This window comes from Onychostruthus taczanowskii, unplaced genomic scaffold (genome assembly GCF_017590055.1).
Source record: "Onychostruthus taczanowskii isolate IOZ18803 unplaced genomic scaffold, ASM1759005v1 scaffold26, whole genome shotgun sequence".
NCBI lineage: Eukaryota > Metazoa > Chordata > Aves > Passeriformes > Passeridae > Onychostruthus > Onychostruthus taczanowskii.
The window spans coordinates 4,103,268-4,124,230 of NW_024499906.1; the positions used below are offsets into that span (position 1 = coordinate 4,103,268).

Genomic DNA, 20,963 nt, shown 5'->3' on the forward strand with positions numbered 1-20,963 from the left:
ATCAAACATCAAATCTTTGTTGTCTCTATCATGATGTCTTGTTCTATTTAAAGTTTTGCATACACAGTCACTATAGCCAACTCTTATTCATTACAAGTAGGAAAAAATAACTTTCAGTGCTGCACATTTAATTTCATGAATCCTGCCAACAGAGTTCAATATATTCAGATCTATAAAAGAAACAAAAAGAACCTCACTTGCTGTTTTACTTTGTTGCACTCTACATAAATCCAAAGTGATAGGTAGTTCAGAAAAATATAATGAAAAATACTGCATCTATTCCATTTTTGTCAAATAGGGCAATTTAAAATTTTTACCACTAGAAATACGATCTAGCCAGGAAAGCATCAATAACTTTTATAGGAAATTTCTCCTTTCCAGATAATCCTGTATAAGCAAAGCAGTGAAATCTGCAGTTTCCTTTTTCTTTTTTTTCTGTCAGCCTGAGGACTCCAACCTCCCTGTTTTTATCTGTTAGTTCCCACAACTATACAAGTGATACAGAATAACGATCCAAGTCAAATGTGTTTTCATAATAGGCTACATTTGCAGCTGGTACATGCCGGCCCATTTGGGTTTTGCAGGACAGGAATTGTTACCTCAGGTACAGATACCCAGATTTTACAGGGCATAGCTGTACTGTTCCCACAGCATGTAGCAGTAGCCAGGAATTTCCCCTTTTCTCTATTTTAGTGAATCACCACACAGGCTGTAGAAACTCATCAAAGCATGCCAAGTGGACATATGCACAGACAGATGTACAGTATCCAAGACCGTACAGTATCCAAGACCATACATATCCATTGTTTCTATTATGAAGCAGCTCAGAAGCAATTTTGAAGAGGTTTTTTTAATACAAAATACCAGAGATTGACTTGAGAGTTCAGTTGGTGGAAGAAATCTGCATCTCTGTGCATATTCTGGAAAAGAGTTGATCAGTAATCACACATTACACTCATGCTGAGAAGACCTGCTGTTTGTGTTAATTAGCTGCTGAAGCTTAATAGTTCAAATTACAGAATCACAGAATATTCTGAGGTGGAAGCAATCCACAAGTATCATCAAGTCCAGTTCTGAAGTGAATGGCCCATACAGGGATCAAACCCACAATATTATTAGCACCATGCTCTAACCATCTGCCTACAGATCTTTCAAACAGAAGCAATTTGCTTGCAGTGGTCCATTTTGAAAGACACTTATTAAGTGATTAATTCCTAACAACATACAATCTGGATTCATCATAATGCAAAGAAATTTTCATATAATCTATTTATTTTAAAAAAGATAAATATTTACCATCTCCTTCTCCATCTAGCTATGTTTTACTTTACCAAATCACACAGTCATTTTAACATTGTGGCTTAATTCAATAAAACATTCCATGCATCTTGACCAGAACAGCTAAAAAACATGTGCTGGTAATCTCTGTTAAGTGATAATGAACAGGGTAAGGTAGCTGATAAATGCAGTCAAGAAAGAAAATTATTTTCAGCCATCCTTTCAAATTCTTCTGGGAAATAGAAAAGCAAAGAAAGACTTTCACATTACCTCTGTTTAAAGGCTTTTTCAGCCATCTCTCGTGCAGCTCTCTTAACTTCCTCAGGAACAGCATCCTTTTCAGCCTGAGACACTTGGTAAACCCTGTGGCCAGCGTCCAGTCGATACGGCCCACCTTTGCCACCTAACCCAGCAGTGTCTCTCCCACCTAAGATGGTAGGGATGAAAAAACATTAGGAATACACACTTCATAAAAAAATAAGAACAAATTTTATTTAAAGCTTCCTTTGTCATCTACACATGTTCCAAAAATGTTGTTAACAATCCCCAGTTAAAATACTTATTGCCAAAGATTTTCAAAACCTAACAGCTACAATGGTAAACAAGAACTCCCTTGGAATACTTGTGTTTATAGTTCCTTGAGACATGATTCATAATGGTTTCCACACTGTACAAAGGGGACCATAGAACATATAAATTTTGTACATCTCTTCAGAGCTCCTGATCCCAGACTCTGCCTTCTCCCTAGAATTTGTTGGTTTACACTGCTTCCAAACCACATTATCTTGTGACCACTATCATGACCTATTAGAATTAGGAAGTACTTTGCCCGTTCTGTGGGCCTCTTGCCTATGCTATCTAAATTTTTGCAGCTACAGGGACACCTAAGAGAATGGCAAATGACTCAGCCAAGTTTCTGTGGCTGAAAGCTTCTTGTTCTCTGTATGGCCAGCAAAAGGAAACAAAAAAAAAAAACAACCAAAAAAAACCCCCCAAAAAACAACAAAAAAAACCAAACAAAACAAAACAAAAAAAAAATTGAAGAAGAGATCTGCTACACACAGTTTAAGTTAGACATTGCAAATACTTCTTTTCTCTTATTTTACTGGCAATAAAGCTACCCTGTATTGAGTAAAATAGATCTAAGCAGAGGACAGCTTTGTATAAAACCATTTTTGACTGGCACAGCATCTCGCTTAGATATCTGTCAATGATGAATTAAAAAACCCAAAAACAAAAACAATGAAATACCTGTTCCACCAGCCCACGTATTTCCACCAACATGTGGCATGTTGTCTGGATCCACTTTTCCATGTTTGGGGGAGCTGACATCCAAACCACTTTCCCTCTCAATGGTTATCTGTAAAAGAGAGAGAGATGTAAATATCTCTTATAGTAAAGAAAATACCCCAACAACCTAATAATAAAATACTAGGTATGCTGAGCAGCTGTAGGACCAGCATTAGTTCAATAAATGCAACATTCCACCTCAGAACAGAGCAGGGTAAAACAAGACTCCTGAGTGGCACATTAGACTCACACCTGAACTAAGGCTACTGCCACATTGGAATCCCTCTGCATTCTGTTCATATACACACCAGAAATTGTTTCTTGATAACTGCCCAACATAACTCAAAATCCCCATATAGACAAAATCACCTGCAGCTCAAACACTTCTCAGAGTATTGTATATCCACAGTACTGCACATCCATTTATACATTTCATGTGCACCCAACTGCAGCCCCACGTTCCCTGTTGATGGGAAGATTGATGTTCCTTTCATGAATAGTGACTAAAGAGATGAGAATGGCCAGCAAATGGCCAGTTCAAATGACAGGCTCATGGAATTCTCAGCACTGCTGCCCGGACCACAGAAGGTCTCCCATGCTGGGTTTTCCAGACCTGTCTGCTGGCGGTGCTTTCACCATTGACTCACAGCACAGCTGAATGCCCAACAGCTGCCAGATGGTCAGGGCTGAGTCACTTTAGGCTGGGGCTGGACCCAAGTGGGTGACTGAAGGCAAAAATTCTCCTTCCCGTTATGAACTCTGAGTCATGCACTAAATCAGTGAATCGTGTGTGAGCTGCCCCTTACTAATCATCTGTAATTTAGTGCCACTTTATATTTTTTTAATGAAACCCAGTGACTGAGATAGAAAATTAATGTCTCTAACCACTTAACATTAACTTTCTTCTTATCTACCATAATACATTAAATTCTCCAATGAATTCAGATGTTCCAATAACTACAATTTATTGTCTTCTCAGAAGTCCACTGGCATTATCAGGTTTTTCACTGTAGAGCAGTGAATTCACTGTCTTGCAGAATCAACTTCATGCTGACATGAATTCCACACATGTTTTTGAACTGAAAACATGTGCTCTAACAACACTGTCCTGGCAGCTATTCAAAATATCATTTTCTTTCCCTTTACAGAATTTATATCAATTCAAAGAGGTACAATACATCCTCTTGTGAACCATGTCATTAGTGTAAAATCAAGATCTAATCTGCTAAATTACATCCATTTAACATTTGTATAGGGAGAAACATGTAACCACAACAGCATGCTACCCTTAGGGTTATATACTTTTTTTTGTTTAAGAGATTTCCTCTAAAATAAACCGTTCTTTTTTTGCAAAACTGGTAGATTTAAAAACTATCAAAAACACAGGTTAACAAAAAATGCTGAATTTAGTTTAAAACAAAATTATAAACCCAAAATGATAGTTTCAGCCTCATGAAACAAAATAAAATATTATTCTATAATGAGAAATATGAAATTAGGCAAAAATGTTATATGTTCATGCTTACGTATTTTTTATAGAAAAATATTCTTTCTTCAAAAGAAAGCTCTAAGAAACAAACATAACTATAACCAGTGATGCAAATGTCATATTCTATTTTTGTCAAGTTTTTCCATTGAAAAATTCCACTAATCATTTTGAAATACAAGCATTGTTTAAATCTTCAGTGAAAATGTCTGTAGACAAAAGAGCTTTTGTGCTCATATGCCTTTCTCAAGTATAATTTGTTTACAAATAGTGTTTCTAATACACATGCACTAGACAAGTTGCTAGTATAAACTGATTTTACAACAGCATTGATCTGATTAAATCTGATTAAAGCAGGTATTTGTAACTTTGAAACGGCATGTGGTTAATAGAAAATCTTCTATCTTATAATGATTTTTTTGCTTTCTCTTCTTGAAAGGACACCAAACATCCAACATTTAATTTCTGCTAAAACTTTGAAAAAAATTGGTTGAGAAAGAAGAAAAGAAACAAGGACTACAATCTATCATAGCTTCAGAATGGGAGTTCTTTGCTATTTTTCTTTTTATGTGTAGTTAATAGCTGAATTGTTAAAATAATTTAAAATTCAATGACACTGGAAAAGAACACCACCAGCAGATGTGTAAATGCCATGCCAGTGAATTTCAGCAGTTTAATCTACTTTTCTTTTTAGTATCAGCTATGCAGACAAGGTAGTAGAATTTTGCTAACTCTGAATACTTGAATAACCAATTTTTTACTAGCACAGGAAAAGTATTTTCAAATTTACCATATAATTAGAAACTGCGTTATATTAGCACACTGTAGAATCCTCTGAAGACAATCTTCTGGATATATTTCCCTGGTTTTTCTTTGAGCTCTTAGATAATTCCCTCAGTGACTTGTCAGACTTTCCCCTTTCCCATTCCCATATCTATGGAAGGTAATTTTACAAGTTTCAGGGTAATTTTACAGCCAACAAATTGTCTCTACTCTGAAAGCACCTCTATAAACTAGAAGTTAGACTACCAAATACCTATATTAGAATTGAAGATATATTTTACAAATAAATAAACTGTTAATCAATGAGCCTTGACATGAAATCAGAGGGAGAATCAGGAAAAAACTGAAGAGAAAAACTTTTGGATAATGACACATTCTTCAGAATGACAAATAAAAAGAGATGGAAGAGCCATAGGTAAGTCACTCCTCTGAGGACTGGAGGAATTCTTGACATTAGAAACTATTGGAAAGGTAGATTTAAGCGGCAGAATCCAAAACTGGATGGATTAGGAACCTGAGAAACTGAAGAACACTCAGCTGGAAATATCTAGTTTGTCTAGAGTGAGAAGGAAGACAAGAAAAACAAGTACAAAAGGCAGAGAAAGGAGTCAAACAAACCTAAAATCCACACTAGCTTTGCCAAGCTTGTCTCACTGTAATTTCTACAATGAGTTTTCTATTACTGTTATGATGGTTATTTTTCAAATATATAAATGATTTCCTTGCTTAAAAGTTGACCTGTCCCCTCCTGAATATTTTCCATTTGAATCTAATTGCTAGACTTCTAGAACTTTTTTCCTTTCAAAAGGTTTTGATTAATCACCCCTTCTTGAGAGAAATATGTGCTCTTCCTAGCTATATATGTACTGAAAGGCATCATTCATTACTGCACCATTGTGCAGATTCCATACTGCCTGGTGTGCATATTATGGCTTTGTGAAACAACACACAAATTCAGCCTTGCAGCCTTGAGCTCCAGCTATGAGGCACAGGTCAGAGAAGAATAGCTGGAAAAACTGAATTTTTCCCTCTGAAAGTTCCTTTTGATTTCCAGAAAAACCCACTATTTGCAAAACATTCAAGGCCCACATACTTAATTTGTAAATTATCTAAACTTGTTTATATATATTGATGATTCACAATCAGAGTGTGAAAGTTCTTTTCCACTCCCTGTTTGGGAAGGTTTTTTTTCAAAGCCTTCATCACACAAGTAGCACAACTACTATCATCTCCTGGAATACACAATTCTAATTTTATTCTCTGTAGAGTCCTAATTGACACTAATCCTCAATGATCTTAGTCTCTACTTTCAAGTAATTTTGTGCTCTCATTTTCTTTCTATATTCTCAGGCACTTATAGCAATAGGTTACGGGTATATTCATAACAACTTTGTGATGCAGGCTTTGTAGGGCTGTCAAATTCAATGAAACAAACAAAAATTTTGTGTGACAGAATATGAACAGTTCACTTCAGAGGATTCCAAAGGAATGTGCTTTTCTTAAGAGGCAATGGCATGAAAGGCTTAAGAAAAAGGGAAATTAAGAAATAACAACAAATACCATGAATTGTTAATGCTTTGACTTAATTTTCTGGTCCTGCCTCTTACACATCCATTAACTCCTGACAATAAGGGTAGCCAGGCAGGAATAGAACTAAACACTGATTTTACTTTCAGTGAGAGATACATGGCAGCTGAACAACTTGCTCTAGATCAGTTCCTTCTGAAAAATATGAATGTATGACAAAATGCTTTTACATGGCTCCACTTTTTTTCCCCTCCCTTTTTCCTGATAACACTGGGATTCTAAGAGCAAACTGCATAGGGAAAACTGATACAAACATATTCAGTCTGGAAATTAAATGATCTTATCATCCTTCATGAAGAAGATAAAGAGGCTGAAAGAAGTCCATTACATGATTTACTGCACTCAACACCACAGTGAAACCAGGTGTTTCACATCTGTGCCATACTTATGCCAAACAGCCATTAAACACATACCAATCTGTAACAGTGGCCACTGCAAAGATGAGTCAAAGGCTGGTGGTTTTGTCTAGACTTCAGCTGGTCAGACAAACTATGGATATTGTATACTAAACAAATCTTGACTACTTTGGAAGTGGATCTAGAACCACATTCATGCCAGTTAAGTGAATGTGGGATTGAATTCTATTGAATGCTGATGTGAAATCATCTAATTTAATAGCATTAACCCCTGGAGAGTAAGGAAGCACTGGCATACTTTTGACACTTTCACAATCCCTCAGTAAGAGACACAGGCTGTATTGAGGATCACACAGCTGACCCAGATACACGGTGCATTGCCACTACTACAGGCCACTGTCACAGCTATGGGAAGAAAAGAGCTTACATGAACCCATTAGAAAATAAGCCGCAATAAAAGTGTGGGAATTACGAAGATGGATGCAGTACTCTACTATTAAAATTATTGATGCCCCATACACACCATATTTCATTCTAACTTATGAGTTATTTTCACAATACAGTACTTCCCTTTTGATTTCAGAATTAATTTGCTTCTAATGCATTGCAAAAAAATCTCTCTGGCTCTCTGAGTAAACTGACCAAAAGCGTTATCAAATTTAGCTTCAACTGATTTTGTGCAGGTAACCTTAATGACATTTTAGCATCCAGTAATCTTAATTGTACATTGCAGGAAAACTGAGAAGAAAAAAATCTTTAAAAAGAAGATTCACCATTTAAAGAGGGTCGCAAGCAGCACAACTGTGCACTTCTGTATCTTAGCAAGTGCTATTCAAAGTACATCTGCATTGAATGTATATTAATAGCTCTACTATTAACATGTTTACAATAATATTCAGTGTAATGAGTAAAAGACATTTAGCAAAGTCAACTGAAATGAACATTTCAGAGGATCTATTACTCAGTCATTAATGTTTCAGATTGAAACAACATTCCCCCAAGTATGTTAAGTCATACATCAGCTCCTCATTCTTCACCTGTTACAACTAACTTAAGACTAAAATTCCTCAAGTTGTATTTATTGTGGAAACAGGGAAAGAGACGCAATTTCATCTCCTCCTGTCTTGTCCCACTTGAAATTTTCTTTATTCCTGGCAGGTTTATGCAAGAGATTGAGCCAACAGCTTTAACTGTCCAAACCTCCATTACAATTGTGTAAAAAGCTGGCTCTCTAAAACAAGGAGCAGAACATGTACTCAGACTTAAATGCTGGCAGATAGAGAACTCATGGTTACATGTTAGGAAATATCTTTTAGAATTTGTAAGCAGAAGTCAGGCAAGCGTGAAAATATTTCTAACTTTGAATAGAAAAGTAATCATCAATTGACAGCTTCCAGTAAAATGTGAAGGACTTTTTCTTCTAATGCTGACTGGGATGCAGATAATTTTTTTTTTGTAGATCTTCCTGCCATCCTGCCCTGTAACTGACACTGCAACACTGCAAATTGGCTAGAGAGTGGATGGTCTTTTAATACAGCAGCTCACTTTTGTATCCTGACAGGGTTAACTTCATTAAAATTCCTGAAGGGCACAGGAGGTGTCAGTGCCTCCCATTCAGGACTGCTTGCCAGAAAGTTCCTCTGTGGGGCTCACAGCAACAAAAGCAAGTTTCTGCCTCAGGAATGGCAAAGAAACTCTGGCTTCCGATGGGGGTGAGCTGCCTCACGCACAGGGGAACAGACCTTTCACCTCTTAGTTTTAATTATCTCTGGCCCTGACAGGCTGAACTTATATCTAATCCTCTCACATAAAATAATGCTTATTTTAATACTTCAGGCACAAAAAGGTGGCAAAACCAGAAAAAAACCTACTTTGATTCCAGACTAACATCCTGCAGGTGTAAAGAGATGAAATTTTTACTTTAAAAATAGTCTATATTTCCATTCTTCCAACCTCCCCAAACCAAGTATATCTTATCCTTTTGGGAATGTTTAAGCAGAGTTGGGCATTCCTTACAGGCTTTTACATCTTCATAATAGAAATAAATGGAATTCCTCCTTGTTGCATGTAGCGACAAGGAATCAACCTCTCTGCTAAGCCGTTTTAAGCATTAAGTGGATTCTTCCACATAGAGAGCATTTACTAAAGATGCAACCAGCATGATTTCATGTGTCACAGCAGAATAAATGAGTACAAATTATACAAGCAAACAGGGACACAGCTGCAGTATTTACAGCTGATATTTATGGAGGAAAATCTTTAAAAAGAAAATTTTAGGGTGCCCAAATATTGTTTTCACAAGCACTTATGCTACTATTAGTAATAATACTGCATTATTGGTTGTTTCTTACTGTTGATCAGAAGAAAATAGGGAAAAGAATGAGTGCACTAAGATTTGAGGAAGAATACAATTCGTACAATTCAGGTGCTCAGTTCAATGTAAATTAAGTTGTGCATTAGCTTAATTTGTTGCATGATTAGACAGTCCTGGAAAGTAGGCAGATGTAAGCTGGCAAGATCCCATTCTTCATTTACTTTTTTATCATAATGGAAAGAACTTTTCTAAGATCCAATTAGAAGATATCTGCTCTTATCATAACATATCTGAGATGCAGAAGGAAAGAGTTAATCTGATATTTTGCCTTTTCATTAACAAAAACACATTAAACAGGACATATTAAACAGTTCATAGTCAATGAAGAAAATGGGTTACTTTCCATGAAAGACACTAAATTATTGCTGAAAAATATTAGTTATATTAATATAAACCCACTAGAAACACTATAAAGTATCTTAACTCGCTGTCCTCATTAGTGCTGTAGACAAAGATTGACCATGTATCAGTAGAAAAGAAGGGAAAAGTTTGTACATTTTTGCCTTATGGGTGATTTGGGAGATGGTAATTTCATTAGCAAAATCAGTACAAAATCTGCTTTCACTCTCATACATTATTATGAAAAAAGATTGACTTTGACAAAACACAACTGTACTCCATGTGAAAAATGCATTATGTAATCCATCCCACAGTGGCACAAAGGATTAGGAAATGTATTCCATGGAATGCAGAATATACTTCTGCAGATGTGCAAGAGACTGATGCTTCCCTGAAACAATATAATTGTTTTTCTTTTATTTCTGAGCTTCTCCAACCTTAAACCCCCAATATTATCCTAGGCTGCATTTTACAGGTCATGCCTTCCTCTAACACAATCGTTACCAGCAGCATGAATATATGCATTACATTCTCAAAGAGCAAAGAAGTTGCACATTAGGCAAATCACAGGCTAACCTGCCACTGCATTGTGGTTTTACATTCTACCATAAAACTGATTCTACTAAAGAGAGAAAGAAAAGTTTTCATAATGTACTTACACAAACTAGTAAGAGAAAGGCATAAACAGACAAAAACCCCTCTAATGGTTTCTACTTTGTTCACTTGTACTGTATCATGTACAGCTTTTTTCTACGTACTAGAAATTGATAGCATGATTTCTGTTCACAACAGCAAAAAATTGAGTCCACAAGTAATTTTCCACAGAAAACATAAGTCTAATCTTAGATAAGACAATAAAAATGTGTGAAATACATCCTGTTTCTTCAACTTGTATCCTGAAATGAAAAAAAACATTTATCACACTGCAGTACAAAACTTTCAATATGTTTTCTTTTTTTTCATTTGACTTCATTTTGATTTTTTATCTTGTCTATAAAACTTTTCAAGAGTTCAAACTGAACTAATAAAACTTCATGCATCATCTGACTCAGATTCATCTGACTTTTAATTCTAAAAGCAGTATTTAAAATTCAGGCAGGCATAAAGCTTTTGTCTTAAATACCAGAATTGTTGAAAGCATCATCAAACTTTGATGGCATTTTAGAAAACAATCTGGATGGAGCAGAGGCGGAGATTTGGAGTGAGACTTACAAAAAGCTGTATCGGACTTGCAAAGGAAGTTGATATACACCAATTAAAAAAACCAAACCACTGTACAAAATTCTGCTGTGGGATATTTTTTTAACTAATGCTGTCACTTAAAGAACCTACTCAGAAACTCTGCACAGCACATGCATTAGAGTATTTTGCCCACAAATATACAGTGTGTGGCTTAAAAGCAGGAAAACTAAATAAAGTAATAAGATAATATAATACATTTATTATTTCATGTAATGGATCCTCTGTTATGTAAACACCTATTTACACTATGTAAAGTCCACACCACTTTACACTATGTATAGTCTATTTTCCTGTGTCATTATTTAAAACTCCCTAGTCAGTTCTATTCAACTATAAGATGTGAGGTCGTTGTCTTCTTAGTATTCTAATCCACTATGAAATATTATCAGAGGAGACAGCTAACATCTAGCTTGGTTATTTGTCATGACTATGACACACCTCCTAGCTAGAAACATGGGATAAGTGAACATATGATGTCAGTTTGGAATGGTCCAGACTGAAGACCACATGGTAAAATGAAAGTTGAAAAAAATTACCTGTGGAAGGAGAAAAGCCTGATTTTCTGTATACCTAGGACCTTGTCAATGCTGTCCTTAAGAAGCAGAGGCAGAAGTTATTTAATAACTACTACATTGTTTTCTTTTCTAAAGGAAAGCCTCTTAAAATTGGCATTAGTGTAACATATCAGATTATTTAAATTTTTCCTATGTTTGTCCTTTCACTAATCAGGGAACCACTTGCATAAAGGCATAATTATTAGTATGCATTTGTCTTGCTGGGACAGCAGGATTTCACTGGTGTTAGGAGATCCAGCCTTTATGTCAGCAATGTGCACTGCTGCAGACTTTTTGAGATCTTCAAGACAGTGTGTTGAGGTAATAATATTTTCTCCCATGAGAACTTTGGGCTTCCACAGGAAGGTCAGAGAAAGAAAGGGAACTTTGTGCTGCATCAGACTGCTCTAATCAAAAGTTAAGGTTATTTCCCTCCTGCTCTGTCTGGTCCAATTAGACTGGAAGGTCTCCTTAGGAAAGAGAATGTATTTTAGACGTGTTTGTACTGTGCTTCTAACAAGGGCCTCACTCAAGCTGAGGAAATTTATATAAAAGGTATCTGACAGAGAGCCAATGATCTTTATCTGAGTTACTTTATCCCATAAATACTTTTAGAGATACGCATTTATTTAGCTCTGTAAGGTCACAGCTTTCCAGTCTCATGCTTCCCCATACTCAGATGCTTTCATTCATTGGCTGGTACACAGCTGCTAGCCCTCAGCTGGATAAATTATATGGCCCGGGAAGAGGCCACAGAACTAAACTGTGGATTTGGGGCTCACAGATCTCAGAACTGGAAGTGCTATCAAACCAAATCTTGGAATCCACCTATTGGCTAGATAACTGCAATCTGAAGTATTTCAAGATTTTCAGGATCCTGTGCAGGTCGGCAGAATGCCATCATATGGTTATTCCAAACTTGCAAGAACTCTCCACTGCGTGTATTTCTCATAACTTATGGGGTTTGCACAGACAGTATTTAAAAGCTGAGGGAAATCACTGTTATTAGCCCACTGATGCCCTCAAGTGGTCAGAAAGACTGCTTGGTGCAAAGTAGAAAACAGAGAACAGGAGGGTGGTGGGGAGAAGAACCAGCCACTCTTGCTAAAGGTCATGCTTTTGTCTCGATTCAAGAACTGCAGCTTTGCCCAGTTCAGTTTTAACATCAGGAAAAGGCTGGATTTTTGTTACATTATAAAGTACAATGTCACTTTTTATAAAGGAAGAAAACCCCCAAACCATCAGTGTAGATTAAAGTAGATTCTGAGCAGTAAACATAAGCAAATTGGAATCACTGAAACTCTGAATTAATTATTCTTTAGATAAACATCCAACCTAAAAAATTAAATTTCATCAGGTGAACTCACATTAACCTGAACTTTAAAGTACAGCTTCAGCAAATAACAAGAGAAAAAAAAAGGATGCATTCAATAAAATAAAAAAAATATGAATTAACTTAAGGGATGAATACTCCAAGTAGAGTTCTACATGATTAGCTGCATGGAATACAAATGGAATAAATGAGACTATTCAAGGAAGGGAATAAGACTATCATTATTCAAATCGACTTTCAATTCTTGCTCATTATGAAATACAGTCCCTGTGGGACTGGCTATCTGCAAAGTTATGATGATCTCTTCAGGTAATTCTAATTCAAGAAAACCAGTTTCTGGGTATGACAACTTGGGGAAAAAAATGAGCACGTGTATGTGTGTGTGTGTGCATGCAAATATATACATGTACCTGTGTGTGAATACATAAGATACACACACTCAGCTACATTTGCACACCCCTGACCTAATTTAATGTGATTTGGCTTCTTTTAACTTTAACAGGAAATGTGAGATTTTTGGCTTTATGAATACTTCAGACGTGTACTCAACTTTGACTCCAGTTCAACCTTTATGCCAGGTGAAGTCACAAAAGCAATGTGAGGAAAAAATGAGAGAAAATGTTTCCAGACTGATCCTTTTCTTTGGAAGGGCCTGGTTTCATACTAAGGTGTCAGTGTCTCTCTTACACATTTCCTTTGGACTGACACACTTACAAAGAAGTAAGTAATTTTTCAAGCTGAGTGTTGCCCATCAGTCTTCAGACTAGAGAAGTGGGATGATGCAGGTGTTGTATTATTCAGGTTCTGCACAGCACATGCACTTGCTCATGGGTAAATGTTCTTCATCTATTTTTAAACAGCCAGTGCCCACTCAATTCACACATGCTATATCTTTGCTCTGCTCAGTCCTACACTATGTGGTCTTGGCATCACATTGACTGAACCTGAATCATCTAGGAAACCACCTGAGTTTCCTAGAGTTATAGGAGACATAACGTGAGTCAAACGTTTCAGCTTTTTAAGTTTCTGATGAAAACCACACATTACACAGAATACTTATGTTAGAGTGGGGCTCTGTCACAGGCCAGAGACACAAGCAATATCCATCCTTGAAGAAGAAGTGTACTGTAAAACAAGCAGGCCTTGACCTTCAGGACCTGGGATGTACCAGGAAATTGTGACCATGTTTTAGGACAGCAGAAAGATGGGAAAATGGAAAGAAGTCTCTCTTTTTTTTTTTTTTCTTGCTAACTATTCACTTAGATGTAAATATTAATTAATTTCCAACTAAGTACCTGAATGCTTATGAGGAAGGCTTCCTATATTGAAAATGAGAGATCAGTCCATAGGAAATCATAATAGTTACAATCACAACTACTTAACTCATTAGGCCTTTACATACAGCAACAAACAGAGGGCACTACTGCAATTTCAAAACCCCATCTCATGTATGTAGGAGATGATACAACTACTGCAGGTTCCACAAATACATTAAACAACAGACACAAAAAAAATCCCCTACCTAAATAAACCCCTAAAAAGTCTTAGTATATAACATTTTTTTTAATCAATCAGATCACTTCCTTGGAAACCTTGGTACTGAAATGACAGGAGACTATCCTCAGCTTCAGGATGTTAGTTTGCATGGTGATATTACCTAGATCAAGACTACATTTAGATTTTAAAAAATGTTGTGGATCTGATTTTGAGTTCAGACACATATTACCATCAACTAGATTGCAAAGCTTTTGCCATCTTTGACTAAGTACATTTTTATGCACTCTACAAGCTTGGATATGTCCTGGTATTTCTGAAAACAATGGCATACTGAGTACATAGCGTGAAACATTTTGGACAACAGTCTACAGCAGGAGAACATTAAGTAGAGTGAATACAGAACTAAATGCTTTTGCTAATAGTCATAGATAAATGCCTTAACATCTATCAAAATATCTCTAAATGATGCAACTTTTAATTTTTGTTATGTAAGCGTTGTACTTTATCTAAATGACGCCTACCACTAAGTAATGCTTCCTAAAACACAATATCTGAACTGTAGGAGAATGTCAGAATGTAATCAGTGCTGTTCTATTTAATTTCCATCAATAACCCTTGGATGAAAAAAGAAACACAAGCTTATCAATGTCTGCCTATTGCCACAAAACTTCAGGGCAAGATTTTAAAAATAAATTGTCCTTCAAATTCTCTCTGATATTTGATAATGAAGTGACCTTTTTGTTGGAGACACCAAACAGTGAAAAAGCTCAATGGTTTTTGGAGTAGAGCTCAGAGCTTTAGAAAATACAGTATTTTGTTTAGATGTTGTATTTTAGACACTCCAATTTAATAATTTCAGAATACTGTAGTATTATTTTGAGTTTAAAACGTCAGTAAATGACAAAAAATTCTGACCTGCCTGTATAAATGCAGGCTTCTGTAAACATACACACCATATTTTGATAAACTAATTTGGTAGCCTCAAGACTTCAGCAGTTTGAACTCTGCTGAGTATGTCAACAATACAAAACAAATCTTGACTATTATGAAGATTGCCACAAATTATATCAAGGGAGCTTAATTACTGATTGCAAGTGGAACAACTGTTTGTTTTCCTCTGTTTCATTGCTTATGTGTATTCAGCTTCCTTCTCAGAGCTAACATATCTGTGAAAGCAAAAATGCAGCCCTAGAAGATAGTACCAATAGTTCCAAACGGAGCCTGGTTGAAGATTTTATTCCAATTCTTTGAAACTATATTTATATTGAAAGCCCTTTAGGTCTTTTTTCTCTGAAGGGTTGGGAAGATTCAAAGAATTTGTGTGTGTTTCTGCAGATCAGTGGTTCCCAACCACATAGACAGGTCTTGGACTGGTCTAAGAACATCACCATGAAGGGATAATAAGCTTTGCTAAGGCTGTTGTAGTTTTGTGGGATGCAACAATGGCTGTTTTAAGGGAAGGGGAGATCAGAGGTGGGACGGTGATATGAGGAACATTGACAATTCTCTTAAAGTGACTTTCTGCTACAGAATGATTGGGAATGATAGGTTTAGTTAAAGAACCAGAGAAACCTCATCAGACCCTAAGTTACTTAACATAAGCATGTGAATGAAACATTACACAAAAGGAGGTAATTTTCATACACCTGAATGATCAGATCAGTACATGGCTGCAAAATATGTCCCATTTTGCAAAAACAGATATCAGGAAATACTTAGCTGCAGCATTCTTAGCAAAGTAATTGTCTCTGGATCAAGAGACATGTTCTTGCTATGCTCAATTACACAGGGAAGCTACATGAGTATGTTTTTAAGGTAATAGGATACTTTCATTTGCAGAAATGAATGCCTTAATAAAGTACTGCTTTTATGTCTAGGCCTACTGAGAAATTAAGTAGGAAAGGTGAAGGCCTTCATTTCCAATTAGCAAAGTACAGAGTTTACATTGCAATTACATATCTATTATCTTTCTGGAGATTACATAAAATAAAAGGCCTAATTTACTTCTTATTGCTCTGCAATGCCTTTGTAAACAAGGCTTCTTAGGTCTCGCTATCTTTCCATTCAAAGCAAAGCAAAAAAGTAAAGTAGGGAAACAGAAGTTAGTGATGATCATGCAAGTCAGAAGATCACATAGGAGGCTTTGTTCCAGTCCTTTAGCACAAATCAAAGAGTGTGAATGTGGGGGGGAGTGTGCTGGAGAAAAAGAGAACCACTCACCCAATATTCATGTGGCAACAGACAGATTTATTCTTCAGCCCTTCTTTATAATGGGCATTTCAAACACCCATTCTGGATAGCTCATTGGTCTGATCTTTTACACCCCCCACATCCTGGACCAGTGACATGGAAGGAACATAACTGGTTGGAGTCCCTGTCAGTCAACCCACGGGCTAGTTTATGGAGCTGGCTGGGTAGCTGAATTAATTTGCCCAGTACAAGCCAGCTTGTACTGTGCTATAATGGGGCAACAAAAGAGCATGTTATTTCAGTTCTGACAAACCACTGGCTTAACACAGGAAAAAATAAAGATATTCTAAGGAGGCTTTACCCCGGACTGTGCCTAGGAGTGAGGCAGACTGTCAGTGGAGAGGAATTCTAGGCAGATTTTGAAAACTGCTTTGTGACTGTGAGACAACTTCTTCACCTTCTTTAAAATAGCTACTTAAGATTTCTAGTTAAATGACTTAAATTTTCTTATGGAGTGTACTTTCCAAGTCAGTATTGTCTAATAAATTGTTGGCTATTATTGACAATATAGTAATATTGTACAATAAAATAACAAGTTATTAAAAAAAAAAAAAAAGGAAAAAGGAAAAAGTAACAATTAAAACTGGCTGGTGTAAACCGACTGTATCTGACCATAAGATGGTGCTAGTGCTACTGCACTGGTAATGAACACGGCACTGGCAAAGCCACAAGTGTGGAACATGAAGGTGCTACTGAGTAACAGTTTCCTTTTCTCATGACTTTTATGAATGGTATTTGCTGAGGTCCAGTAACAAAAACACATCAGTTCTTCCCAAGTCTCTGTAACCACAGAACATCTTGTAGAAAGGTAGCTAAGAGTGGGAAAAGAAAATAAAAGACATTTTGGCCTAAATACCTCATTCACAAAAAAACCCAACCAAAACCAGAAAGAGATCCAGTTGAGAATAGACTCATTCTGTTTTCCCATTCTAATTAAAGATGCAGCTGAACAGTCCTGAAAGTTCCCTCTGTGTTGCAATGGTGATCACACATGTTAGCCAGTACATTAACACTCATTCACACATACATACATACATACATGCACACACACCATACATGTATATGCTGTATATTTTCAGCATCCACCTAAACATTCCACGTGAGGACATGGCTGTATGGAGATCCTTGCAACTCTGCTCAGCTGGGAAAATATCAAGATTAGCCAAAGCCTCTACTGTGAATTCAATGAATTTTTCACCTAAGTTTCAAGTTTCTTTTTCAAAGTAAAACCCCAATATTTTTTTTCCAAGAATTTGAACTCTGGAAAAGTATATAATTTTCTTTTAAAGTAATTTCATTATTCTACATTCTGAAAGTTACAGTTAAAAATCAGTAGGAGATAAAGGATTTATTTGCATTTAATTGCACTGGAATTTGGCACAAATACAAACAGTGTAAGACAAAGAGTCTGTCAGTAACCATAATTACAGGAGCTACACAATGTTTTCAAATTAAGCTACTGTGCCTCTCTTTTCAGGGAAGAAGTCTATTAAATTTTTCTCACAGGTGCACTTTTACTTCATAGTGTTTTTCAACACATCTCTCCCCTCCACTCCTTTTCCAGCTGAAAACCTATCCATAGTTTATTTTGTCATGTTTTCCAGTTCAGCACTGTGAAGTCCTACCTGCACAGGACGACCATCTTCTTGGCCAATCATGTTCCTCCAGTCCTGCAGTGACTGCTGGAGGCTTTCCAGCCCAGTCTCCCAAAGCCTCACACCTCCTCCCATGTCCACAGTAACCAAACCTACTTTGCCCAGAGGTGCCAGCAGGGCGTCAGCATCTGAGATCTTAGAGAGCCAAGATGTATATGGAGAGAGAGACTGTGACCTGAAAAACATGAATTAATGTGATTTTTTTTGAAGCTGCAATTAAAAGGGAGATGAGTATTTCTGCAGTTAAGGTGACAATTAAATGAAACTACATCCTCATTTCATGAGAGACTATAACTCAGCCCTGTGGACCCACTATTTTGTCTGAAACTTTCCACCTAGTGAAACATAGATATATATACTGCTTCTTATATATATACTGCTTCTTATGCAGTCAGGTGTCTTTTGGACATAACCAAAAGACACCTGACTGCATAAGAAGCAGTATAAAAGACTAGGCTGAATGGCACCACGTTGCCAAAACCACTGCTGTAGTTTAGATACACTGCTGTATCAAATCTATCTAAAAGTAGTCCATCTTGAGGGAAAAAACTATTAAGAATATTAAAAAACAATTTAAAGATGCTACTGAAAAATATTAAACTTAAATAGAAAGAGCTAGAACATGATCTGAGCACTGAGGAAAATACACTTTCATCAACTTAGAGAAAGACCTTTCTCTAGTGCTTTAATAAAATATTATTACTTAAATACTCATTTAACACAACTTTACATACCGATAATCGTAGCACTTTTTTAAACAATCAACTTACTAACAAAAATTTACTGCTGAAAGACAAGGCCTAATAAGTATGGAATATGGAGGGAAATTTAGACAATGCAGGGAAGAATCTATGCGTTTTTCAGTACTGTTAATTACATGCATAAATGACTTGGTAACCTGCACTGATGGCAAAATTAATAATTTTCAAAAATATAAGAAGGAGCAACACATATGCTTCTACCTATGACTGAAACCACCTCGTAGTAACTCAGCTGAAAGAGTTCTCTCAGCATTTTACTGGGCTAACTTTGCCAGAAGGAACAAAAGTTGTTAGAATTTAACAGAGAACTTTTCATACATATATGATGAAAACTTACTTTTCTCATCACTTCTTACAGGAATACATTTTTAAATCTGGACTTCTGCTCAGATCTGCCATACACAGCTTAAATCCTAATGCTAGTTTAAGGATCCAAATATTGAAAAATAGCTTTGTAATTTTTATTATTTCCTATAAAATCCTAGTGAAAAATAAAGTGATTCCTTACTATTTTTATGGCAATGCCTTTCATTTTTGAATGTATAAGATGTAGGCCAATGGACAAATTATAAATGGTGAGCAGTGCTAAAATAATTATCTATTAATTAGAATTTTCCCCAGATTATTAATGAACCAGGATGAATTTAAATGAAAATAGTACTGTCAAAATCAGCATTATGTGAATAGAATTTAAAAAAAAAATTCTTTGTGTCTGAGTTTCATACATGTACTATTCAAATATGCAAAGTGGAGAGAGTGCCATTTAAAACAAAAATGCTTATTATTATTATTACAGTAGAAAATTAAAATTTGGGATGAAAATATATTTTTATTCAATAAAACATTTGCAAACACTCTCTACAGTTGTGAGAGACAGATGTTAAAACCAAAGAGAAGCCATATCTATTTTAATGGCTGTTTTAATTTATCATACAAGATACTTGTTTATCATGCAAGGTACTTGGCAATGTATACTTTCCAAAGGGTGAGCCACAGAAAAGCTCAAGCTATTGTCAAAGCAAACTTTATATTGGACCAGAACTTGATTCCCATTTCCCTAACACCTAGCACTGGATCATTTTGCCTGTCTTTCTCAGATCCAAAAGATAGGGAAAAAGGAAAAGAAAATAAAGACTGCAAACCATACTGAAAGAGGGTTGAGAATAAAGTGGATGGAAGAGGGGTAAGGAACAAAGGGAATGACAATCAGAAGATAAAGCTACCTTTTAATTAATTGCTACATTTTCATCAGCATTACCTAGTAAAAACAGATAAATTATGTTGACAAAAATATACTGCAATGTTTGTAGAATTTTACACTAGGTATGAATTAGTCTTACTTTCCACATCAAAAGAAATATTTGCTTATCGTAAAGTAATAATAGACACTAAATTCTCTTTACTCTTCTTCTAAGATGACAGTGCTCTAATCAATAAAATCAGTTACCTAGGAATTGCAATGTATTTGATTTTCTTTGAATTAAGATCCGTTACTTCCAAGTATCCAGCAGCTGGCGGAGGAGTGACATCTGAAAACAAACAAACACGTTATTTTTCCAGCTGCATGATTAACAGGTTATTGCATTTAGCAGATTAAATTTAAACATTTTATTATACAGTACCTGTCAGAAAATGATAAGCTTTCATATTAAATACAGGAATATAACTTGCAAAAAAGGAATTGTTTTATTATTATGACGCTGAGTAATCAGACAGTCACAGTAACAAAAGAGCAATTGATTTATACGGCAAATGTCAAAATTACTCACAAATATAGCTCTGCTCACAAAAGCACTATTCAAGCATTACTGCAGTCCCTACCTTGCTGCTTTGATCTGTCACTGAAGATAATGTCAATTGTATATCTGACTTTAATAGCATATTGAGGAACATTTCAAAACATTGTGTTTATGACTTCCACTTGAAAACTTCTCAATAATACTAACCTAAACACTGTTCCCTGAAATTGAACCACTCTTTGGAGGCAGATTCTCAGTATCCAGACTATCAAGCATTAAATATTCTGTTTATGGACAGTTTAATGAATATGGTTATTATATGGTCCTTCCCTCAGAAATAAATTTGTCTTTATGTGCCTACATTGGCTTTTGCCAACTTATGAGTACACTGTGCCTGGCCTCAGAAGTGGCTTCCAGTTAGGAGCTGATTTTCATCTGT

General features: G+C 35.9%; 1 protein-coding gene across 1 annotated transcript in view; it reads right to left on the minus strand.

The window, feature by feature from the left end:
- Positions 1-20,963, minus strand: part of VWA8 (von Willebrand factor A domain containing 8) — a 183,338-nt gene that overhangs the window by 21,497 nt on the left and 140,878 nt on the right. The window contains exons 36-39 of the mRNA XM_041407213.1: positions 20,233-20,314; positions 17,995-18,199; positions 2,530-2,638; positions 1,549-1,705 (exon numbers count right to left, since the gene is read on the minus strand). Of these exons, the coding sequence (XP_041263147.1) occupies positions 1,549-1,705; positions 2,530-2,638; positions 17,995-18,199; positions 20,233-20,314 (553 nt within the window). The remainder of the gene's footprint in view (positions 1-1,548; positions 1,706-2,529; positions 2,639-17,994; positions 18,200-20,232; positions 20,315-20,963) is intronic.